This window comes from Carcharhinus amblyrhynchos, chromosome 14 (assembly GCF_965287045.1).
Source record: "Carcharhinus amblyrhynchos chromosome 14, sCarAmb.v2.hapA, whole genome shotgun sequence".
Lineage (NCBI taxonomy): Eukaryota > Metazoa > Chordata > Chondrichthyes > Carcharhiniformes > Carcharhinidae > Carcharhinus > Carcharhinus amblyrhynchos.
The window spans coordinates 23653107-23679265 of NC_137337.1; the positions used below are offsets into that span (position 1 = coordinate 23653107).

Consider the following 26159-nt stretch of genomic DNA (forward strand, 5'->3'; position numbering starts at 1 on the left):
GGCAGTGCCAATGTTCCTGAATTTGTCATCCAGAAATCTAATTTAATAGAGCACTAATTAAAATCTCACCATGGCAGTGGAAGATTTAAACACAGTTTAAAAAAGATCTGTTACAGGTTAAAAACAGTAAAGTTTTCACATTTTCAGCAAAGTGAAAGGTTCATTAATGTTATTTATGGAAAGCAATGATAATATTGTCCTTTTAAAACAGCACAATTTCCTAAGGCCTTCAAAAAAATTATCAAACAAAATTTGACAACAAACCATAAATGGAGATTATGGTCAAGATTTTCCAGTCCGTAGTGAAGTATCAATGGTTCTTACTGACTTTATAGAAAGCTACCCACAAAGATCTAGTGAACTTTGGTGTGAATTTCACCTTTCCTCACAAACTTTATTCTGATGTCTAGCAATAGTGATCAAGCAGACAAAGCAGTCAATCACTTGAAAAATTCTAAAAGGTGGCAAACCAGGAAGTAAAAGCACTGATTATTCTTTCTGTTTTAATCACTTTACAGAGAGCAGAACAAAGATTGAACATATACATGAGATTAAGGGAGAAACTGAAATAACAAAAACAAACTTTAAAAAATGTTATTTTATAATGGAAAAATTGACATTCAGCAAATAAATAATTAGGTTTTTAGGACCAGAGATGTTGTTCAGAAGTTGTTATTATTATTATGCTATTTAAAACCTCAGTTACACCTCATTTAACAAGATGTAACTTTTCAAGAGTCTCTACAGCAAAACTAATAACATAAATAGTGGAAGATCATTTCAAATCAAATGATTTTTAAGATTTCCATCTGCAAAATTTTCCGACAATGCATGCTGTAAAAGAGTAAGGAATTACTGATAGCAAGTTCTGAACTTCTACCCTTAAAAGCACATAAGTAGGCATTTGGAGTTGCTGTGAGGTTCACACTTGCAATGACGGCAAATACTTACAGTCTTGCCATCATTATTACCACAAAATCTGTATATTTGGACAGCTGACCAAAACCTATGTCAAAGAGATAGGTGTAAAGTAACATTATAAAAGAGGGAGAAAGCTGAGAAGTTTAGAGAGTTAAGGAAGGAATTGTAGAGCTTAGGGCCATCAGTAGTGGAATGATTAAAATCAAGGATGTGCAAAAGGCCAGAATTCAAAGAGTGCAGAGTTGTAGGGTTCTAGGAGATTACAGATATAGCTACAGAGAAGAAAAAGGCCATGGAAGAATTTGAAAGCTGGGATTTAAAATGAAGGCTTTGTTGGACCAGGACCAATGCAGGTCAGCAAACACAGGGATGATGAGTGAATGGAGCTTGGTGTAGAGTTTTGGATAAGCTCACGTTTATAGAAAATGTAAAATGCGATGCCAACCAAGAGACAGTTGGATGAGTGGACAAGTTGGATGAGACTTGGGCTTGAATTTTACGCTCCCTTTGGCAAGATTTGAGGCAGGGGGAATGTGAAATTGCTGAATGACATTCCCTATGAGATCCCACTTCCCTGACCCAGGTGTGATTTTAAAGTGTGGTGGGCAGACTTTGGATAGGAAGCCAGCCCTTGACCATTTTAAGGCCTGTAACTGACCACTTAATGGCCTTTTCCCACCCAGCTTCAATTTTCAGGCTGGTGGGTACAGGATATCTGAAGGTAGTGAATTTTTTTATTTCCCATCTTTAATCTCAGGTGGGAGGGTGCCGGGGTGAGCAGCTCCATCACCTTGAATCTCATGGACCAGACCCCACTAGACCTGCCTTCCAGCTGGCCTATCACCCAATTATTCATGGCACCTACTCTGACTCATCCCCGTAAGTCCCCTTTAGGAGATCCCCTACTCTCTTCTCCCCAGGACCCCTGCCACTCACCTTCATACTGGCTTTCTGCATTTAGTCCCAGGCATGGAGCTGCAGCTTCTGGCCACCGCAGTGCTGTGCCTGGATCAGCTGGAGAGCTATCAGCCAACTGGATTAGTCATGGTTCAATCAAAACTTCTTTGAGTGCAAAATGACAGCAGGTTTGTCATAGTCAGTGGGAATGTATTCCCTGACTCTCCAGATGGCAGGGTTGAGCCCCCGTCATCTGAAAAACTCAGGCCATGGATCAAGATTTCAGTAAGAAGTCTCACAACACCAGGTTAAAGTCTAACAGGTTTATTTGGTAACAAATGCCACTAGCTTTCAGAGCGCTTCTTCTTTGTCAGGTAAGTGGGAGTTCTGTTTACAAACAGGGAATTAAAGACACAAACTCAGTTTACAGAATAATGATTGGAATGCAAATCTTTACAGCTAATCAAGACTCAAAAGTACAGACAATGAGTGGAGAGAGCATTAAGCACAGGTTAAAGAGATGTGTGTTGTCTCCAGACAGGACAGTTAGTGAGATTTTGCAAGTCCAGGCAAGTCATGGGGGTTACAGATAGTGTGACATGAACCCAAGATCCCAGTTGAGGCTGTCCTCATGTGTGTGGAACTTGGCTGTCAGTCTCTGCTCAGCGACTCTGCGCTGTCGTGTCTCATGAAGGCTGCCTTGGAGAACACTTACCCGAAGATCAGAGGCCGAATGCCCATGACCACTGAAGTGTTCCCCAACAGGAAGAGAACAGTCTTGCCTGGTATTGTCGAGCAGTGTTCATTCATCTGTTGTTGTAGCGTCTCCATGGTCTCCCCAGTGAACCATGCCGTGGGATACTCTTTCCTGCAGCGTATCAGATAGACAACATCGGCCGAGTTGCAAGAGTATGTACAGTGTACCTGGTGGATGGTGTTCCCACGTGAGATGATAGCATCCGTGTCGATGATCCGTCACATCTTGCAGAGGTTGCTGTGACAGGGTTGTGTGGTGTCGTGGTCATTGGTCTCCGGACAATGTCTGTTTGAGGTTGTGCGGTGGTTTGAAGGCAAGAAGTGGGGGCGTGGGGATGACCCTGGCAAGATGTTCATCTTCATCAATGACATGTTAAAAGCTCTGGAGAAGATGTCGTAGCTTCTGCGCTCCGGGGAAGTACTGGACCACGAAATGTACTCTGTCCACCGTGTCCCATGTTTCTCTTCTCAGGAGGTCGGTGCACTTTTTCGCTGTGGCATGCCAGAACTGTCGATCGATGAGTCGAGCGCCGTATCCTGTTCTTATGATGGCATAAGAAAATGGTGCACTGTGTACTCTTCGTCGTCCAGTACTTCTCCAGAGCACAGAAGCTACAACCTCTCCCCTGGAGCCTTCAACATGTCATGAATGAAGACAAACATCTCGCCAAGGCCATCCCCACACCCCCACTTCTTGTCTTTAAATAACAGTAGCAAACTACCCAGCCTTCAAGAGAACAGTGACCACGACACCACACAACCCTAACATTGTAACCTCTGCAAGACGTGGCGGATCATCGACACGAATGCTATCATCTCAAGTGAGAACACCATCCAGCAGGCACACCTTACGTATTCTTGCAACTCAGCCAATGTTGTCTATCTGATATGCTGCAGGAAAGGATGTCCCGAGGCATGATACACTGGGGAGACCGTGCAGACGCTATGATAACGGATGAATGAACACTTATCGACAATCACCAGGCAAGACTGTTCTCTTCCTGTTGGGGGACACTTTAGCAGTCACGGGCATTCAGCCTCTGATCTTCGGGTAAGCGTTCTCCAAGGCGGCCTTCACGACACACGATAGCACGGAGTCGCTGAGCAGAGACTGATAGCCAAGTTCCGCACACATGAGGATAGCCTCAACCGGGGTCTTAGCTTCATGTCGCACTATTTGTAACCCTCATGACTTGCCTGGACTTGCAAAATCTCATTAACTGTCCTGTCTGGAGACAATACACATCTCTCTAACCTGTGCTTAATGTTCTCTCCATTCACACTGTCTGTACCTTTTGAGACTTGATTAGCTGTAAAGATTTGCATTCTAATCATTATTCTGTAAATTGAGTTTGTGTCTTTATATGCCATGTTTGTGAACAGAACTCCCACTTACCTGACGAAGGAGCAGCACTCCAAAAGCTAGTGGCGTTTGCTACCAAATAAACCTGTTGGACTTTAACCTGGTGTTGTGAGACTTCTTATTGTGTTTACCTCAGTTCAATGCTGGCATCGCCACATCAAGACTTCAGTACCAGTTACGTTAAATCAGGAATGAAAATGGGTGATGTTACAGAGGCAGTTTTAATGATGGAGCAGATGTATGATCAGAAGCTCATCTCAGGGATACCAGATTTGTGATGGACTTGGTTAACTCTCAAACAGTGCCAGGAAGAGAGGTGTAATCAGTGGCTAGGAATAGGCTGATGGCAATAGCTTTAGCCTTCCTGGTATTTAGTTGGAGGAATTTTCTGCTCACCCAGTAAAGCATGTCAGACAAGTAGTGTGACAAATCAGAATGTGCAGAGGTTAAGAGGTGACTGGTAATGTCAGCATACATGTAGAATCTGATGTGCTTTTGGATTATGTTGTTGATTGCCTGCATGTGAATGATGAATAGAAGTGGGCAGGAATAGATCATTAATAGTTCCATAGGTATTGGTGTGAGAATATGACTAGATTCTTTGCAAGTAATTCTGTAACTGAGTTAAAAAAAATCAGGTGAGGGCAGAGGCAGGGTCCTATGCTGTATTGTTTTTTGACCTTTGAATTGTTGCAGCAGTTTAATACACAAAGAAGGCCAAACACCACCTTCTCAGAGCAATTTTCCAGCACCACTGATTTCCTGATAATGAATATTTTAAAAATTACTGTAAGGGTGTGTCTCAATGAATGAGAATTTCTATACAGTGATCAGTAATGCAGAAGCATACTTTGCTTATGATATATTTGGATGATGTTTATATTTATAGTATTCATCGTGAGATTATTCTGTTACAATATTCTTCCAATTCTAATGCAATTAACTGTGTTTCACCATAGATGCTGTTTACAATGTTGAACATTACCAACATTTTCTCTTTTTATGCCTATAATAATTTGAGAATTTTACTATTTTATATACGTCAAGTTGAATTTTTTTGTATTGTGCAGGAAAGATGGAAAATACCAATAAGCTAACAAATCTGGATAAAATTTTATTAAAACTAGGTAAGAAGGTATAAGTGATGAAACAAATCATAATAAATATTATACTGAAGGCATACATGTTATTGTTATTCAATATTTTGATGTATTTTCAAAAATTCTCATTTATCTGAATATGGCTAGTATTTCAGGTAGATCAAGGTTCACAACAACAAAAAGAAGTCAAGCAGCAGATTCACAGTAAGTTGTTTTTCTTATACTACATATAGTGCCAATAAGAACAAATTGGAATGTAAGGCTAAAGGCTGAGGACTTTTTCAAAGTGCGGGTCCTGCCACAAAAACTGGGGGAATCCATACGGCGTGAAAACTCAAGGTATATTCAGCCTCTTTAATAGAATATTTTTATCCATGTGGTTCACACTGCACTAATGGTGGCTTACCTCTGATTCACTCGTCCCAGAAAAACCTAATTTCTGTAATCAGTTGAACACTTCTTTTAAATGCCTCCCCAGCACTTATTCCAAGTCCAGTCAGAGATGGCTGCCAGGAAGACAGCACCATGTTACTCAGAAAAAGCTCTCACCAAACTCCTGGATAGTGTTGAGCAAAGGTGTGACATCCTGTACCCACGATTGGCCAGCAAGCAAAGTCACCAACCCCGGCAGGGAGGCTGTAGCCGCAATAGCGAATGCCACCTTGCTCTGCAAGAAGATGGGGTTACAGTGCCGAAAGAAGATGAATGACCTTGTTTGTGCAACCAGGGTAAGCCTGCCTCCTTATTTCTCTCCTGCACCCTTCATACACCCATCACACCTCTACAGAGATCTCTCTCCCAGCCAGCTCACGAGTTCCCAACACTTGTCATGGTGCTCCTCCATCTCTTTCCAGTCCAGCTGCTCTTCCTGTTGCAGTATTAGATTGTGCAAAGTACAACAGATTGCTATGATGTGAGACAATCTCTGATTTAATTTGATTTGATTTCTGGAGGTTGCATTGGAGAACATCCCCTGTCCAACTCAAGGTACAGGTACTGTGTCTTGTGCAGTCCAATCACCTGCTTGACCAAACGTGTGCGTTGAATCATTATAATGAGTCTGAGTGGGTGTTTGTGGTCTCCGCACTGATATTATCAGCCACCTCCTGAGTGGACTTCCTTTGTCCCTGAGGAATCATTCTGCCAGTCGCAGCTGTCCCTCAAAAATGGCGGGGATCTGCGAGAGCCCCAAGATGTTAACTATCATGGAAGCTCTCAAGGAAACAGGCACACCATGTGGTCATGGAAATCTGGATGTTGAAGGAATGGTATCCCTTGTCGTTCAAAAATGGCAATCCATACTGCCACAGGGAGCACAGAGCCTTGCAGGTGCACTCGATAACACAGTGTAGCAATGGCATACCTGCTGTGCAGGCAAAGCCCGTGGTCCTGGTGTCTTGCCTTGTCCAGGATCAAGTTGATAGACATGTGGACCCTCACAACTAACACAGTGACCTCCCTTGTGCATTCATGCACGGCTGGTTGGGAGATCCACAGATTATCTGTATGACCCTGAAACAAGTGGCTGGCAGTTCAAAGTAGCAGTGACTTGCAAGACCATAGGCAATGGGAGATCTCCCAGTCCATGTAGTGCCAAATCTTGCATCCGCCATCCCCGAAACAAACACAGTCTTCTCCAGCACAGCCCTTCTGGAATCTGCATTTCCACAGCGGAATACCTGTGGCCGATCGTGTCCGTTCCAAGGCTCCACTATCTATGGCCCTGCTCCCAGAAGATTAACGGACCCTCCCTTCCCCTGTTTTCTGCAGGGCGCTGGTCCTGGCTGCGTGCAGCGGTATGTCGATGTCTCTGCTGCTGCTTGATCGCCAGATTTGCCAGCTTGACTGGCTCCATGATTGTCTCGAATCAAAAACTGAAAGGAAGAGAAGTTTAATTGGTTTCAACTAAAATAGTTGGAAGCTTAGTCCCCAAGCATTAAACTCCAAAGTGAGCAATGAGGGGTCCTGACAATGCTCTGATCCACAGCTGTCTAAGGATTTGGAACATCCTTCTATAGGAGTGCCTTTCCAATGAGCTTCAGTCCTGTCACACAATAACCTCTTCATCATAGTGGCCCCACTCAATTACATCTAAATGAAGTGCCTTGGTCCTTGAGAGTCTCAGCCGGGCCACGTGACTCCCCTAAAAGTGATGAATGAGGGTGGTTGAGTGCATTCAACGACCTGTGTTCTGAATTCCCTCATGCACTTGTGACCTCACAGGGGAATATAAGACTCACCTGTCATCTGAATGGGGTGACCGATGAGCAACTTCACCATAATGCCTTGAACTGAGGCCACATCTGTGTCACCTGTCTGTTATGTAGATATGAGCATTAGTCTTGGAGTTCAATGCTTGGGGGCTAAACTTCTAACTATTTTGTTTGAAACCAATTAAACGGGGCTAAGCTTCCAAAGGGACATCTATTCAATACCAATCAGTGGCAAACTCATGCATTGCATTGCTGACTAAATTGACACAATTGACTGCTCAGGGAAGGGTCAGGGAGCTGATTAGACAATTGGCTTCCCTTTGTGGCTGTAGGGCACACCTGATGCATGTGAAGATAGCAATTTGCAGTCCACTTCATCCTTAGAGGACATCCTCATTCCCCCCAGCTCTTCTAGACTGCAGACTTAAATGAGCCTTCTAACTTGAATATCTTGTCATGTATACACTAACCCCTGGCAGCTGTGCCTCCATATCCAGTGGACTTGAACTTCCAGACATCTCATGCCCTCTGGCTTTAAAGTGCTGCCTGAGTGTGAGGGTTCATTCTCCGCATCCTCTCTGTGAGAGTGTCTTCTGCCCTAATTAAGCTGGAAACCACCCCTTGTCCGCAACTCTGCCCATGCAGCCTGGCATTTCAGGGGACCCATCCAGGATCTCACAGACACCGCCTGTCCTGCCCCTGTGGATTCACTCGCTCCCACCAGCATTCCAACTGACTCTATAGAAAGGCACTCCCTCAGTGATGACATCGGCACAAGCCCAGCAAGGAGGACACAGAAGCAATGACTGCAAACCAGCTCCCTGACTTCTTTAAACCTAGAAGCTCACAGACATGTAGGGTTGCTAAGTTCTGCAAGCGACTTCACCCCTCTGAAATGCTGTGGTGCTATGCCTGTGCCTGATGAATGTTCAGTGAAGGTGGAAGTCCCAGTGGGAGGGCTTGCTAATAAGATGCTAATGTCTTTAAATGAGGGTCCTGACCTTCTGTGATGGGATTCTCTTTACACCATCAGCAAGGAGCCTGGAAAATACGATCTCGCCAGCAAGAATTGTGTTTCCCAATTCTCATTGTATTTTCTGCCTGCATTGTTGTTCTCTCTAATGGCTGACGTGGGCTTAAATTCGTCCCAGCAAGTTTTTGTGAAAAGGAAATCATGTTTGACTAACTTATTTAACTCTTTGAGGAAATGGCAAGCAGCATGGGTAAAGGGGATACAGTAGAAATTGTATCCTTGGATTTTCAAAAGCATTGATAAGGTGCCATATGAAAGGTTACAGTGCAAAATAAGAGCTCATGATAAAATATTAACTTGGATAGAGGATTGATTAGCTAACAGGCAGCACAGAGTAGGGATAAATAGGTCATTTTTGGGTTGGCTAGCTGTAACTCATGGAATGCCAAAGGGATCTACACTGGGGTCTCAACTATTCAGAACCTACATCAATGACTCAGCTGAAGAGTAAGAAGTCTCACAGAAGTCTTCCAGAAGGAGCAGTGCTCCAAAAGCTAGTGACTCTTGCTACCAAGTAAACCCGTTGGACTGTAACCTGGTGTTGTGAGACTTCTTACTGTTTTTACCCCAGTCCGACATTGGCATCTCCACATCTTAGCTGAAGAGACCAAATGTATGGTTGTTAAATTTGCTGATGTCACAAAGATAGATAGGAAGGTAAGTTGTGAAGAGGACAAAATTGGTATATATAAGTTAAGTGAGTGGACAATAATTTGGCAGATGGAGTATCTTGTGAAAAACTATAAATTTGTCCATTTTGGCAAGAAGAATATAAAAGCAGTATATTATTTCAGAACTTTGCTGTAAAAAGAGATCTAGGTGTGGTGGTATATGGATAGTATGCGGCTACAGCATGAGATAAGGAGGGTCTTCATTGCAGGGGAATGGAACATAAAAGTTGGGAAGTTCTGTTGCAGCTGTACAGGGCTCTAATGAAACCACATTTGGATTCCTGGCCTCCTCACAGGAGAACAGATATAACAGCATTAAAAGCAGTTCAGAGAGAATAGACTGAATTGATTCCTGGGGTGAAGAGCCTGTCTTATGAGGCAGGGTGGCCTAGTTGGGCCTGTATCCACTGAAATTAGAAGAATGAGAGATGATTTTACAGAAACATAAGGGGTAGATGCCAAGAGGATGTTTTCCCTTATGGGAGAGACTAGCACTAGGGGCACAGTTTAAAGATAAGGGGTCCCTATTTAAGACAGATGAGGAGAAATTATTTCTCAGGGATCGTTGGTCTGAGGAAATCTCTTGCCCAAAGAACAGTGCAGGCATGGTTATTGAATATTTTAAGACTGAGTTTTGATTGACAAGGAAGTTAAAAGTTATAGGGTTAGACAGGAAAGCAAAGTTGAAGTCACAATAAGATCAGCATGATCTTAGCACATGGTGAAGCAGACTCGAGAGGATGCGTGGTATATTCCTGCTCCTAATTTGTATGCTTGTATCCTAGATTTTGAGTGGGTATTGTCTTAGCAGCAGTTACTGCTTCTGCAGTGATGCTGTCGAGCAATGAAGAGTTGTCGGCTTTTGATTCACTAGCCACTCTTATGGACAGGCCTTTAGTCCCTTAGGTCCTCAATCCCAGGAAAAGCATGCTGCAGCCCAGTTAAGTAGCTAACTGGCACTTAATTCAGCAAGCCTTCCAAAAAAGAAGTGGAGCTCCTGCCAGGTCTCCAGCTGATAATCATGGCATGAGTCACTTCCATTAAAATCTGCCCATGTTTTAGGGTTTCTTGTTGCCCAGCCATTGTCAATGGGCAGAAGACTAGCCCTAAAATCACTGTAAATATTATATAATTAACTTGACTATCATCATTTTAGAAAATGAGGTAAGGAGGGAAAAATTGTAAATGCAAGATGCTTTAAGAGCAAGAACAAAAGCAAATTACTGCGGATGCTGGAATCTAAAACCAAAAGAGAAATTGCTGGAGAATCTCAGTAGGTGTGGCAACATCTGTAAGGAGAGAAAGGAGCTGATGTTTTGATTCCAGATGATCTTTTGTCAACGATAAAAGGCATAGAAAAATTAAGATGGCCAATGTTCCGTCAACAGTTCCCAATGACTAGGTCAAGGGCAGGTAATTGTCCCGGCGGGGGTGTCAGTTGGAGGCAGAATGTTGGAGGTATGTGAAAGGATCTGTGGAATGGGGAGAGGACTCTTACCCAAAGAAGTGGGTACAGAGATGAAGGCAGCAAAAGAAGAGTTCAACATCATGTCGAGCCTGGAATTCATTGAGGTGGGGATGTAAAGGTACAAAGCTGAATCCTTTGCTGAGAAGAGCATAGTCAGCCTCAGAGAGGGGAAGGTCAGAGGATATGGTGAACACATGGCACTTGTTGGGGTTAGAAGAGATGGGATTTGAGGGATTGGACTAGTGGAGGGCCCAGAATGTGCAGTGGTGATGATGAGTTGTTAAAGCTTGCATTCCTTGACATCTGCAAGAAACAGGAAAAGTTGTTTGTTAAACGCTGAATGATGCGGAGGATGAAATGAAACTGGGGACAGGAACAGCTTTGTGAGAGAGTAGGATGATGCTGCTGGAGAGAGATGTCGAGTTTCTTCAGTGAGAACAGCAGTTCGAAGAATGTTGTACATCTTGTTGCTTGCCATTTTAACACACGTCAGGACCCTACCTTCCTGTTGCTTGCCGTTTTAATACACGATATAAAATGCTTGTCCTTGGCCTGCTGCAACATTCCAGTGAGGCTCATGAAAACTGGAGGAACAGCACCTCATCTTCCAGGTAGGCACATTACAGCCTTCCGGTCTCAACATCGAATTCAACAGCTTAAGATGATTAACTCTATCCCACCTCGACCTCCTTGTTTTCTTTTCTTTTAATTTTTAACCTTTTATTTCTTTATTGTCTTTCTTTATTTTTCTTTATACCTGCCCCCCCACTCTTTCCCTTTGCTTTAATCTGCCCTTTCCTTACCTCTTCTCTCCCTTTACTTCCCCTTTTCCCCTTTTTCTTCATTTTATCTCTCTCCCACCCCACTCTCTCCCTCCCCCCACATCTTCATCTGTCACAGCTTACCCTCTGATTTCAGCTTCTTGGCTGTTCGACCATTTACACCTTTTATTCTGTCTATGGACTCCCATTAGCAGCCTTTCCTCTTATTTTTGTGGCCATTCCCTCACCCTGCAGTATAAATATCTCCCACTTTCTATGCATTTTAGTTTTGACAAAGGATCATCTGAACTCGTAACGTCAGCTGTTTTCTGTCCTTACAAATGCTGCTAGACTTGCTGAGATTTTCAAGCATTTTCTCTTTTGGGCAAAGAACCAGTCACTGGAGCAAAATGAAAAATTGAATAATGTCTTGAATAGAAATTCTTCAACAGTTATTTTTGTAGTTATATTATAACTTTAGTATATATCGGTGAAGCAAAACCACCAGTGCAACAATTGTAGTCTTAAAATTAGCTGAAAATTGGCATTAAAAGGTAATTATGAATTGTGCCTGCACTAACTCATGTGTATTGGTATCGGCATTAAAAGGTAAAACAGGCTTTGTTTTCCATGTTTTGCTTCCGATTATATTAACAAAAGATCAGATTTTGGTATTCTAACTTGTATTGTCTGTTTTCTAGTATATTCAGCAACCATTACTAAAAAGAGACAACACATTGATGAACTGCATATAAAAAATAGTCAGCTTGATGATGAAATTAATCGAATGCAGAGGATAAGTTTACACATCATGGAGAACTTTAAAGTGTAAGGATTTTGTTTAATTAAAATTACAAATGCTGCTGGTTTAGTTTAGTGTTCACACCTTTCCTAAATATATGTTAGCGAATTATACATGAGTACCTAATCTTTTGTGTTTTTAAAAATTTATCCATGGGAACCTCTGACTGGCCAGCATTTATTGCCCATCCCTAGTTGCCTGAGGGCAGTTGGAAGTCAACCACATTGCTTTGGGTCTGGAGTCACATGTAGGCCAGACCAGGTAAGGACAACAGATTTTCTTCCCTAAAGGACATTAGTGAACCAGATGGGTTTTTCTGACAATTGACAAATGGTAATCAGTACATTCTTAATTCCAGGTATTTTTATTGAATTCAAATTCCACCTTCTGCCGTGGCAGGATTTGAACCCAGGTCCCCAGAATATAGTTTAATAGTCTAGCAAGAATGCCGCTAGGCCAAAGCCTTCCCAAGGGATTAATTAATGATCTCACAGTTAAGGATTCTCTAGGAAAGAGTGATCATAGCAGGCAAGAGTTTTAAATTGAGTTGAGGGCAAGAAACTGGAATCCCAGGCTGACATTCTGGAGTTAAACAGATTTGGTCTCGTGGATTGGGCAGGAAGACTGAAAGATAGGACAGTTGATGATCAGTGGCAGATGTTTAAGGAGATACCCAATTTCTCTCAACTGAAATACATTCCAGAAAGGAAGAAAGATTGTAAGGGGGGAAGCTAAAGATAACATAAAGACAAAAATTAAGGCATACCATGTTGAAAAAGCCAGTGGCAACTGGAAGATTCAGAAACTTAAAGATCAACAAAGGGTTACTGAAAAGGTAATTTAAAGAACAAAGATAAATTATAAAAGAAAACTAGCAGCAAATATAAAATAGTTTAGCAAAAGCTTCTGTAAGTACATGAAAGGGAAGAGAGTAGCTAAAGTGAATGTTGGACCCTTGGAGGATGAGACTGAGGAGTTAATAATGGGCAACACAGAAATGGTGGAGACACTAAATCAGTATTTTGCTGCAGTTTTCACAGTGAATGATACTCGTACCAACCCAATAGTAACAGCTAATGCTGTTAAGGAACTAAGAAGAATCATCATCAATAGGGAACAAGTGCTGAGAAAACTATTGGGATTGAAGGCAGACAGGTCCTCAGGGTCAATTGGTCTACAAACTGATCTTAAAAGCAAGTGGCAGCGGAGATGGTGGATCCATTGGTTATAATATTCCAAAATTCCCTGGATGAAGGAAAGGTTAGTGGAAGAATGCTAATTATTTAAAAAAGGGAGGGAAGCAGAAAGTAGAGAACTATAGACCAGTTAGTTTAACATCTGTTGTCAGGAAATTGTTAGAATCCATTATTAATGAAGTAATAACAGGATATTTGGAAATTCAAAATGCAATCCATCAGCATCGTGTTACAAAGGGTAAATTGGACTAATTTGCTAAAGTTCTTTGAAGGTGTTGCAAGCAAAATGGATAATGGGGATCCTGTAGATGTAGTTATATATCTGGACTTCCAGAAAGCAGTATATAAGATGCTACACAAAAGCTTGCCACACAAAGTAAGATCACATGGTATTTTGTTAGCTTGGGAAGAGGACTGGCTAACCAACTAAAAGACAGAGAGCTAGGATAAATTGGTCTTTTTCTTGTTGGCAAAATGTAACTAGTGGGATTCGGTCGCAGAGTCTGGTCCTTGATCCCTAACTACCTGCAATTTATATTAACGACTTGGATAGAAAGTAATAAAGCCAAATTTGCAGATGACACTAAAATGGGTGGGATAGTAACTTCCAATAAAGAAATAAACAACATATAAATTAATATGGATAGGTTGGGTGAGTGGGCCACAATTTGGCAAATGGAGTTTAAAGTGGATAAGTATGACGTTATCCATTTTGGTCAGAATGCAAGCCAGTCATCAGACCCCTTTGAGACAGGGGACACCCTGATATGAGTGGAAAATGAGGACTGCAAGGGAGTCCTCACTTTGAAATTGCAAGATTAAACCCTCACCACTGGCCCTGACTTACACTTATCTGCATTCCTGTGTCCTTACTGGTGACCCCAGAACCTTTAGCTCCCTGTAGGGTGATATCCTCCTGAGCACTCATCTCCGAAACCCCCCCTCAAAGGTAAGGGTGCCAGAGTAACACTTTTATAGATCTATTATAAATGACGTCAGCATAATGTTAGTGTGGGGCCCTATGAATATTCCATGAGGGATGAAAATTATGTGAGTCCCTGATCTGGAGGTGGGGCGGGCTGTTAACACGCAAATAAGTGCGGCGTGCAGGAATGGGACGGCAGTAGTTATGGGAGATTTCAATCTGCATATTGATTGGTCGACCCATGTTGGACGAGGTGGGCTCGAGGAGGAGTTCTTGGAATGCTGCCGGGATAATTTCCTTGAACAGTGTGTGTTGGAGCCGACGAGGGAGCGAGCTATCTTGGATCTGGTGCTATGTAATGAGGCGGGTAGAATTAGGGACCTTGCGGTGAAGGATCCTCTTGGAGAGAGTGATCATTGTATGGTGGAGTTTCTGGTGCAGATGGAGGAGGAGAAAGTGGGTTCCCGGACGCGCGTCCTTTGTTTGAATAGAGGGGAGTATGGTAGGATGAGAGAAGAATTGGCGAATGTGGACTGGGGGAATGTGTTGGAAGGTAGGTCTGCTGAGGAGCAGTGGAGGATCTTTAAGGAGATCTTTCTTGGTGCTCAGCAGAAATTTATTCCGATGGTTAAAAAGGACAGTAGGAAGAGAGGTAATAAGCCGTGGATAACGAAGGAGGTGAAGGAAAGTGTTAAATTAAAAGCGGAGGAATTTAGAGTAGCTAAGAGCAGTGGGCGAGAAGAGGATTGGGAAAGGTTTAAATGTCAACAAAGATTGACAAAGAAGTTGATAAAGGAGGGTAGGAGAAGCTATGAGGCTGGGCTAGCACTTAATATAAAAAAGGATAGCAAGAGTTTTTATAAATATATAAAAAGGAAGAGGCTGGCTAGGGTGAACGTTGGTCCTTTAGAGGATGAGAAAGGGGAGCTAGTGGTAGGGGATGGGGATATGGCGAAGGTCTTGAATAACTTTTTTGTTTCTGTCTTCACGGAGGAGGACGTGAATAATTTGCCGGGTGTTAGCGATGGAAAGGTGGTAGGAATGGAGGGTCTTAATGACATTACTGTTACTAGAGAGGTGGTGCTCGACAGACTGGAGGGGCTGATTGTGGACAAGTCCCCAGGACCGGATGGAATGCATCCGAGGGTTCTGAAAGAAATGGCGGAGGTGATAGTGGATGCCTTGGTGGTTATTTTCCAGACGTCGCTGGATTCCGGGGAAGTGCCGGAAGATTGGAAAACGGCTAATGTTACGCCGTTGTTTAAGAAGGGTGCCAGGCAAAAGGCGGGGAATTATAGGCCGGTTAGTTTAACGTCTGTGGTAGGTAAAATGTTAGAATCCATCATTAAGCAGGAAATTGCGAGGCATCTTGAAGGGAATTGCTTGATAGGGCGGACGCAACACGGTTTCATTAAAGGGAAGTCGTGTCTGACAAATTTACTGGAGTTCTATGAGGATGTGTCTAGGGCAGTGGATAGAGGAGAGCCGGTGGATGTGGTCTTTCTGGATTTTCAGAAGGCGTTTGACAAGGTACCTCACAAGAGGTTATTGCAGAAGGTCAGGGGACATGGAGTTGGGGGTAGGGTGTTAGCGTGGATAGAGGATTGGTTGTCAAATAGGAGGCAGAGAGTGGGGGTCAATGGGTGCTATTCGGATTGGCGGATGGTGACTAGTGAGGTGCCCCAGGGGTCGGTGCTGGGGCCTCAGCTATTTACCATTTATATAGATGATCTGGAGGAGGGAACCGAGTGCAGGGTGTCGAAATTTGCTGATGACACCAAGATTGGTGGAACGGCAAATTGTGCGGAGGGTGTGGAGAGTCTGCAGAAGGATCTAGATAGGCTGGGCGAATGGGCCAGGAAATGGCAAATGGAATTTAATGTTGGCAAGTGTGAGGTGGTCCACTTTGGTAGGAAGAATGGTAGGAAGGACTATTACTTACGTGGCGAAAAACTGCAGCAGGCGACGGTGCAGAGGGACCTCGGGGTCCTTGTGCATGAGTCGCAAAAACCCAGCTTGCAGGTGCAGCAGGTGGTCAGGAAGGCGAATGGGATGCTGGCCTTCATAGCGAGGGGGATTGAATATAAAAGTAGGGAGGTCTTGCTGCAGCTGTATAGGGCATTGGTGAGGCCGCAGCTGGAGTACTGTGTGCAGTTTTGGGCGCCGCACCTGCGCAAGGATATTTTGGCCCTGGAGGGAGTGCAGAGGAGGTTTACTAGGCTGATACCGGAGTTGAGGGGATTGAGCTATGAGGAGAGGCTGAATAAACTAGGCTTGTACTCGTTAGAGTTTAGAAGAATGAGGGGAGATCTCATTGAGACGTATAAGATGATGAATGGGATGGATAGGATAGAGGTGGAGAGACTCTTCCCGCTCAAAAAAGACAGTAGGACTAGGGGGCACAGCCTCAAGATAAAGGGGAGGCGGTTTAGAACGGAGTTGAGGAGGAACTTCTTCACTCAAAGGGTGGTGAATCTCTGGAATTCTCTGCCCGTTGAAGTGGTGGAGGCTGCCTCGCTAAATATTTTTAAGAAGCGGGTTGATGGGTTTTTGATAAGAGAAGGGATTAAGGGTTATGGGGAGAGGGCGGGAAAGTGGAACTGAGCCACGACAGATCAGCCATGATCTTATTGAATGGCGGGGCAGGCTCGAAGGGCTAGATGGCCTACTCCTGCTCCTATTTCTTATGTTCTTATGTTCTTATAATGAGATAAAAATGTATTAAAGTCAGTTTCTCTGCCTCCCTTGGCTTGATCTGCACTCCACCACTGGTGAAGAGCTTTGAAAATTGCAATACTCGATTATGTTATGCCGGTGTGAATCGTTGTAATAATTTGAGTTGTTTTTATAACATTTGTTCTTGTGATTTTAGCTGGAAGCCAACATGTTTGCTTCTAACACAACATGAAGAGCATTTTGAGAAGCAAGTTTTAGAACAACGTGCTAGTACCATCCGAGATAAGTAAGAAAGAATAAAACAATTTTATATGAGAAAATATTGGTGCAGGAATTATACACTAAGATGTTTTCTTTGATAAGGTTTTCCAACAATTTAACATTACTTATATTAAAGTCCATAGCTAGGATTCAGCCAAAAAAATTCTAAGTTCCCAACATACAGGAAAATGGGAGTAAATCTTGTCTTTTTTATAGCTGATTTCCAGAATGAATCTCCACCACTGTGTGCCACAGAGAGCCCTAGGGCAGGGCCTATTCCCCGATGGCCACCCCCACCAGCAGCCCCGAACTCCTTACCCACCCAGATAGCCAACTTTTATAACCTCGGCAGCCTGACGCTCGGCCCACTCACCTGGATACCAGCCCCAATCGTCCTCACTCCCTTCCTCTCCCAGTGATCCCAATTGCAGAGGGACATGGGTCCTTCCCTCTCCCACTGATAGGCCCTGCTGCTCGAGTACCACCCTGATCCCACAGTCTTGACACTTATTAGTGCCCGGTGGGCAGTGGCAGGGTGCTCCTTGGGCAGTGCCAGTTTTTCCCTTTGGCAGTATCAGTGTTACTCGAACAAAGCAGCAGCTGGGAGAATCACCCTCCTATACCTGCAGTATTTTTTCAAAATTTTATTTGAATTTTTTGCATAATTAACTTGAACTTTTGTATTTCTCAGATATTAATTCTATTAAATTCCTTTTGGGTAGTTATTTTGCCCACAATGATCCTTGGTTGCCTTCTATTCCCATATTATATTTTTCCACAAGCCACTAGTAGCAACAATGTCAATTCAAATAGCATTTTAAAATAACATTGAAATGTATCCCAGAGACAATGACTGGAATTTTCCAGTCACGCACCAGTGGGAATGGAGAAATTGATGTTCAGCCAAATGTTAGTAACTGCAACAGGACCAGAAAATCTGCAGGCAAGGTCAGAGAATTCTGGCCAGTGAATAATGGTACATCTAAGCCCTTTAAGCTGTAGAGGGAAAATTAGGAAAGATAATTGAGTGTTTTTTTTTAAAGAATGATTTGAGTAGTTTGTTCAGGGCGGAAGGGGACGACGGCTTCTTGACCTACTGTGGTCCTTATGATGAAGGTGCATCCGTGTGCAGAAGGAGTTTCATGTTTTTGACCCAAAACAGTGAATGAATGACAATATTATTCTAAGTCAGGATGAAGAAAGTCATATGGATTCAGACATTAGCTCTGTTTCATTGTTGAACATAGGAATGTATATGTAGCCTATTCTTCCTATTAAGCATCACCATTCATTAATGGATGTGGCACGAATGCAGAGTTTGCATGTTGGTCATGAAATCGTTTTGTTCTGTCTATCACATTATGTTTCTGCTGTTAAATATACATGTTGATTTGTGTTGTAGATTTAGCAGCTTGATACCTCATTTTTAGGTATGTCTGGTGCTGTTCCTGGCATGCTGTCCTGCACATCTCATTAAACCAGGGTCGATCCCCTGCTTGATGATAAGAGAGTAAGGGATCTGCCCGTTCATAAGATTATTGATTGTGGTCGATACAATTTTATTGCAACTAATGGCCCATAGCACCCCATGGTTGCCCCAGTTTTTTTAAACCTGTCATTTTAGAACCAGTTGGATGCTGTGTGTGTGGGGAGGGGGGAGGAGCAGAGGTTAGAAGTTGGAGGAAGGTGGGGGGCAGGGTTGACAGGGATTGGGAAAAGTTTGATGGGATGTGGGGGAGATGTTGGAGAGGGGTAGGAAGGAGAGGCTTGAGGGCAGGGTTCACTTTTTAAAGTTTAGTCCCACAAAAGTAAATAACATACGCTTCTTAAAATTCTCTTTTGAATTTAGATCAGGATATGAATAGCAGTCTAAATTTTTATTATGCACTAAAGGAGACACGATTCTGCTGTGCTGATAGACGACAGACTTGAAGTTCTTGGGCCTTATCTAAATAAATGTAAGAAACTAAAAACTGGGAGTTGATGCAAAACAAGGTTTTGGTTCACTACTGTCCATTTTATTACTTTTGCAAAGTTTGGGAACAAAACCCTACATGTCACTAAGAGATTTCTTAAAGAAAGGTTTACAAATGCAGCCCATCAGGGTACTGTGTGCAGCCCACAATACATTTTGTTGCCTATTGCCCATGTGCATGATTGCCAGATATCACACAACTTTTTTCCTATCAGTATGACTAAAGTGATACGCGCGTAAAGCAAGAGCTTGTGAAATCAGATACATGCTGATTGCACACAGCATTGACAATGAAAGCTGTGTGCTCCCTCAGCATCCAATCAAAACATAAGTATTTCTTTTTTTACCATTTAAAGTTGATAGTTCTTTTAATATATGAATGTTAAGGCATTTTCTATAATTGGTAATGAAATATGTGGTGTATATTAAATTTAATCAGTCTTATTCATGGGGTCATGCTTAGTGAACATGCCTAATTTCAATCTTGTGGCCCACTGAGATGAAGCAGGTCCATTCATGTAGCCCACTCACCAGCCTAGGTTGCCAATCACTGCTCTACTTCATTCTGTTTCACCCCATCTTGTACCACCCTGTTTAAAATCTAACAGAAGGTGGCCTTAATTATCCTCTTCAGAAAGGTGAGACCTTGTTTTCAGATAACCAGAACTTCCCAAACCTGGGGCACGGGGAGAGAGAGAGAGAGACTTTTCAGCTTGATGCACCTTCTAAAAACTAAAACTCAAACAGCACCTCAAACTGACCTGCCAACCATTTTTTTCTCAACAATGCAGAGTTACAAACATCCCAGCACAAAATAAATGAGCCCCCAGTTAAGCAGCAATAAAAGAACATCTCCAGACAAGCTGGTGCCATGATGACATCAGTTAATGCTGTGAGCTGAGAAACACTAAAGGTATGATAGCTGCAGAGATCACGCTTAAAAAAAATCCCTTAAAGGTATACTAATGTGATATGTGAAATTCTGTATTTCCTAATACTATCACTATAACTTGGTGCAACTCCGATATCCACAGCACGAGGGGAAATGGCATCTGTTGCCCCTGGCAGGCATCCTCTGGTGGCCTAAACTCTGGAGGACCCCAGCCTCATAAGAAACTCCTGCAAAAGCACTCTTGGCACTTGTTGCAGCTGGTCCAGACACAGATGAAGGGGGCTCTTGAGTGGCTGCACATGCTTGGAGTATCCTGCGTATCCAGTGCCACTTTGAGTACCAGAGACCTTGGCTGTCCCAATCTCTGAACACTACAGGGATGTATCTGAGATGTTTTTCAGAAAGTGACCCAAGTCCAATCTTGAACTACGCCCCGCTGAGCTGTGTGTCTCTGCACTGGTGGAGGGTGCAGGTGGGCACTTTAATGGTTTTTCCTGAGCCTCCTTCATCCTTGGATGTGCTGCAGGGGCTCAGAGAGCTGCTGGGCTGGCTAGCTGCCCACGATCGGCTGGTACGTGCAAAATATTAAAGGACAGTTTTAGTGGATAGACTGAAGCTATTTTTGAGTAAATTGCGCTGTATGAATTGTAGGATTCAGTGAAGTGATAGGGCTGTGTTGTGAGCGGCCAAACTCTGTCGCCACAGGACTGAACCTGAACTCACCTGTGAGTTCCACTGCAGCCTCCTCAAATTTGGTGGTTGATGATCTCTGCTGTAACTCATCCAGTCTAGACTTGCTGTTGATTGTTGTGCTAAAATTTGGCCTGTATGGAGACAAAGAATACACACATCCAAAGGGAGTGGAGCAGAGGTTGAGTGAAATACATGTCCCCTGTGCGTAGTGCACCCTACCCAGAAAGGACAGAGCATGGAATAAGACAGATGGAATGATGGTGTTGTGTAAGTCGTGTTGAAAAAATGTGTTGATATGTGTCCCCTGGACTGAATATGTGAGATCCGTGAAGAGAAAAGCCAGTGTGAATGTATGACATAATGCTGAGAGTTTGATAGGGGAGGGAACTGGGAGACAACTAACCCTGGCAGGGCAAATTAGAACATTCGTACACTTCCTGCACTGGCTGCCACTACATAGAAGGGCGACAGCCATGCTTGATCTCCTGCGTATTGGTGCCTCCCAGGCCAGAGAGTGCATTCTGTGTGCTTTCTTGCACCATCCCTTGGGTAGAGCACATGCTGGTGGGTCTGGACTCTTTGAGTAAGGGCCTTGAAGGCCATGTTAGTGAAAGCAGATTCTGTATTCCTCTTGAGGCTACTCACCTTTTGCTTGAGGTTCTGGACATTCTCATGACTTGGTGAAGACAAGTGGGCTGGAGAAAGTGAAATGAGTCTTTTTTAATTAATTTATGGGATGTGAACATTGGCTAGGCCAGTTTTTATTGTCATCTAATTCTTAGTTGCCTTAGTGTGCTGGACTTGTGTTTAAATATGGTGCTGGGATCTCCAACACTGTAAGCTGACACTGGGCAAATGAATCACTTGCTGGTCCACATGAGGACTAGGAGAGGAAGGACTATTACTTATTTGGCAAAAAACTGCAGCAGGCGGCAGTGCAGAGGGACCTCAGGGTCCTTGTGCATGAGTCGCAAAAACCCAGCCTACAGGTGCAGCAGGTGGTCAGGAAGGCAAATGGGATGCTGGCCTTCATAGCGAGGGGGATTGAATATAAAAGTAGGGAGGTTTTGCTGCAGCTGTATAGGGCACTGATGAGGCTGCAGCTGGAGTACTGTGTGCAGTTTTGGTCGCCGCACTTACGTAGGGATATTTTGGCTTTGGAGGGAGTGCAGAGGAGGTTTACTAGGCTGATACCGGAGTTGAGGGTGTTGAGCTATGAGGAGAGGCTGGATAAACTAGGCTTGTACTCGTTAGAGTTTAGAAGAATGAGGGGAGATCTCATTGAGACATATAAGATGATGAATGGGATGGATAGGATAGAGGTGGGGAGGCTCTTCCCGCTCAGAAAGAACAGTAGGACTAGAGGGCATAGCCTCAAGATAAAGGGGGAGCGGTTTAGAACGGAGTTGAGGACGAACTTCTTCACTCAAAGGGTGGTGAATCTCTGGAATTCTCTGCCTGTTGAAGTGGTGGAGGCTGCCTCACTAAATATTTTTAAGACGCGGGTTGATAGGTTTTTGATAGGCAAGGGGATTAAGGGTTATGGGGAGAGGGCGGGAATGTGGAACTGAGACACGACAGATCAGCCATGACCTTATTGAATGGCGGGGCAGGCTTGAGGGGGCTAGATGGCCTACTCCTGCTCCTATTTCTTATGTTCTTATCCTGCCATTCTGTCCAGTGGGACAAGTGCTGCCAGAGCTGCATGCCACTACATTTATTCTCAAAAATGGGGAACTCTACCCTGCATTGAATTAATTATCCTAATCAATCCTTTCTGATACCACATCAAAAGACTCAATCAAATTAAACATAATTTGCCCTTAATTAGTCCACTTTTGTTCAAAGGACTGTTGATTTTGTTCTGTATTTCTAAAAACATTCTCACCGCAGAAGTTAAATTGATCATTCTGTTATTTTAGAGCTTTTCCAATGCAAACTGCAGGTGTGGTGCTAGAATGCTAGTGAACTACTAACATTATAACATTGATTGACAAGGAAGTCTGAATAATTACAGGCCAATCAACATAACCTCAATGGTAGACAAATATTAGAATAAATTTTGGAGGAACAATGTAAATCATCATTTAGAAAGACATGGGGTGGGATTTTCCAGCCGTCTTCGCTGTCAGGATCTTCTGGTAACCCCCCACCCCTCCTCCCCAACCCCTCCATGACAAGGTCCCTAGCAGCAGGATAGGTGAGCCACCTGAAGTATGGTAGACATCAGTGGAATGGAAGATCCTGCCGGGAGCCAATGCTGAGTCCTTTCAGCTGCCGAAAACATTCTGGCAAGGGAGGGGCCCATAAAGGACAATCAGTATTATTTTAGAAAGGAAAGGTTATCTCATAATTTGATTGAATTTTGTGGGATGGTGCAAGAATCAACGAGGGTAATATGTTTGTCGTATTCTGTATGGATTTTCAAAAGGTGACACATAGCAAACAGATCTGAAAAACAAGATCCGATGGAATTCATAGTCAGTAAACTGGATCCAAAATTATCTCAATGGTAGGAAACAGAGGGTAATGGATGGCATATGTTTTTGCAGCTGGAAGGCGACTTCCAGTGGGGTTTCACAGGACTTAACACTAGGACGCTTCCTTTTCTGGTACGTATTATTTATTTAGACTTAAATGTAAGGAGCCTGACTAAGAAATTTGCAAATGGTACCAAATTGGTGCTATGGTTGAAATTGAGGAAGAAAACTAGTCTTTTTTTCCATTAAATTCAAAAACCAACACATTCAGTTCTCTGATGTGTTCATTTCTATGACCATGCTGCATTAACAGACAGTGTTTACTTTGTCTACTTTTTGGAGCCTCATCCGAGTTAGAATTTTCTATGATGCCCGTGGGCTGTCTCAGAGCCTTGCAATCTTGGTTTGACCAACTTCCTCTGTTCTACCATTTGCAGGCAGCTAGTTGGCAGGATGCAAATGAAGGCTGGAAATTAAAGGCTCCTGGGTCTCAAACTTACTGTGTTGACCTGGTTTGATGTTTGACCCCCGTCCACTCAAAACTTGCTCCAAGCTAAAATTCCCTATATGTTTCAGTAAAATATTCATTCTTGTTTTTACTGACATTCATGGTAAACAATTACTGATGCATTTGAAAATTTGTAAATGAGGTAGACAAGGACGTGACATTCATTGTATGTACTTACAGATTTAACACAGCTGAATTGTTTATTGTAACATTCTGCTTTGTATATGCCATATATAGGTTTATTGCCTCATAGTTATCTTAGTCTAAATTAGTATCAAAAATGAGTCATGAGGAAAATCTTGGATTTTCATAGGCAAATATACCAAGACTATTTGAAGCAATATAGAAAGATTCTACAGCAGCACCAGTCGCAGTATTCTGAATTTCTCCATGCAAAGGAATATTTAAATAAGAAAGTGGCATTTGAAGAAATTCGATGCAGAGTACTGAATTGCACCGAAGAATTGCAACAAAAGACACAGTTGCTTGCAGATCTTCTAGGTATCCAAACAAAAAGGAAATTTTACATTGGAAACTATTTGTAATTTTAAGAAAAGTATTTAATTTATTTTTTTCTCTTTAACAGAACCATCGTCTTTTGGATCACTCAATGAATGGGCTTTAGAAATGTATCTATTGAAATTCTTTGTTACTATTGTTAAGTTTGGTTTGTTTTATATTGCTCTGAACACATAATACTGTCAGTATACATTTTACATTTTCAATCCTCCATGTACTATATCAGTAAGGTTAGATCAATCATGGAAAAACAATTTCTCAAAGATCATTGATTTCTATGCCTATTGACAGGTAAATATTTTCTATTTTATCTAATTGTGTCATTGTCAATAATTACATCTGTGCAAGGAAAAGCTATATTCTTTATGGCGGGAGCATAGTGCCTTTGAATTACTATTGATGTTGAAGTAATTGAATCAAAGAACGAAGCACTATTTGGAAAGGTCCACGTCTCTCTCCATGCCATCTATCCAGTCACTGCTTAATATTTTTTTCTTTTATGGGATGAACATTGCAGGCAAGGTTACATAGCTCAAATTTACTCCTATTATGGGAACTATCCAGAATGAGAGAATCTTTGAGCTTCTATTTCAAGAAATCCATTAATTATGTCTGTGGTATTCCTAGTTTCTCATGCTGAGATAACGGTGGCTTCCATGGTTGCAAGAGGTTGTACCTCTGCAATATAGAAATAGGATTATCCATTTCTTAGCAACACAGATCTGGCACAAGCATGTTTGGATGAATGGTCTCCTACCGTTCTGTATCATTCTACATTTCCACTGACTACCCCTTTGTTTGAGACCAACTACAATGTATAATTGCTAATTTAAAAAAGCTAAATGATTCTGCTGCACTAAATCTGTCATGAATGCTAATGAGTTAGCTTTTTTATTTATCTTTCTTAGACTTTGCTTACTACCGTAACAACATGCAGCTTTCTGGATTATGTGCAGAACTGCAGAATTGATTTAAGATCCATTTCAGGGTAAATAACATTTCAGTTCACTGAGGGTTTTTGCTTAAAAAAAACAACTGTAAACTAACAGAACTTTAATGTTATCTAGAGACCATCCCAAATTTTGTTGTGCACATTGTCCCAGTTCAGAATTGGGCAGACCTCTGTATGATCAGTACTTTTTGGGACTGATTGTACGATCCCCATGGCCAGTGTTATGGCCAGTAGTCCATGTTAAATTAGTTGTGACTTTTATTCCATTCTTTATTGTTAAACTTAAAGATCATTGAAGGTAATTATTTTTATTCAATAACATTGAATCATTTTCAGTATTTGCAAGAAAAATTAGATAGACTATTTAAGGAAGACCTTTGAACCTGACAGCATTTTTTCCTTCCAGCTGTTAAATCTGCAGTATCTAATGAATACTGGAATTTTAAGTAAAAATTAAGAATACCTAAATGCAATAATTTTTTTCCCCCCAAGTAGTGACATCCTCTGCATACTAAACCAACTCTTTTCTCCATTGTTCTGGTGAAGAAATTTTTTTATCCCCATTTTTCTTTTGGAAGAAAGCTGATGCATTAACTTGGGAAAAGCAGCTTTTATACTGCACTAGAAGGGTAGAAAGCAGGAATTTATCATTAACATCAAAATATCTTAAAAATGTTGCATTTGCTGTGGTTTTCCCAATTACTATATCAATGTAAAAGTCGTTTTTATTTCATGAAGGAGAAAACTGCTGAAAGGTGAATTATTGCAAGGTAGTTAAACTAGAGGTGCATTCATACCATAACTAGCTTTGGTGCAGAGTGCTTCTGATTTGCTGTGATGCCATATTTGTAATATAAATGCAGCCTAAATCCAGAGTCAGAACACAACCAAAACCTGGAACAAAGAGGACTGAAATTCCATTAAAGAGGTAGATTCATCCAATATTATTTCTCAAATTGACACAAAATTTACACTTGACAAGTTTAGTGTCAGTACAATGACTAGTAATGTGAATACAGTGTTATTACAGATGACTCTGAAGTCATGTTCATACCGTAACAGTAGCTTCAGTGAAATCTTTCAACTATATTTAATGT

The 26159-nt window shown here is 42.3% G+C and overlaps 1 protein-coding gene across 1 annotated transcript; it reads left to right on the top strand.

Moving 5' to 3' along the window:
• Positions 1–1996: 1996 nt before the first annotated feature.
• On the top strand, positions 1997–24474 carry LOC145352359 (protein SIX6OS1-like). The gene is made up of 7 exons (XM_080202111.1): positions 1997–2006; positions 5008–5064; positions 5185–5241; positions 11885–12011; positions 16979–17068; positions 23905–24092; positions 24178–24474. Exons 1-7 carry the CDS (start codon positions 1997–1999, stop codon positions 24285–24287), a joined length of 639 nt encoding a protein of 212 aa, XP_080058237.1. The 3' UTR covers positions 24288–24474.
• Positions 24475–26159: the final 1685 nt, after the last annotated feature.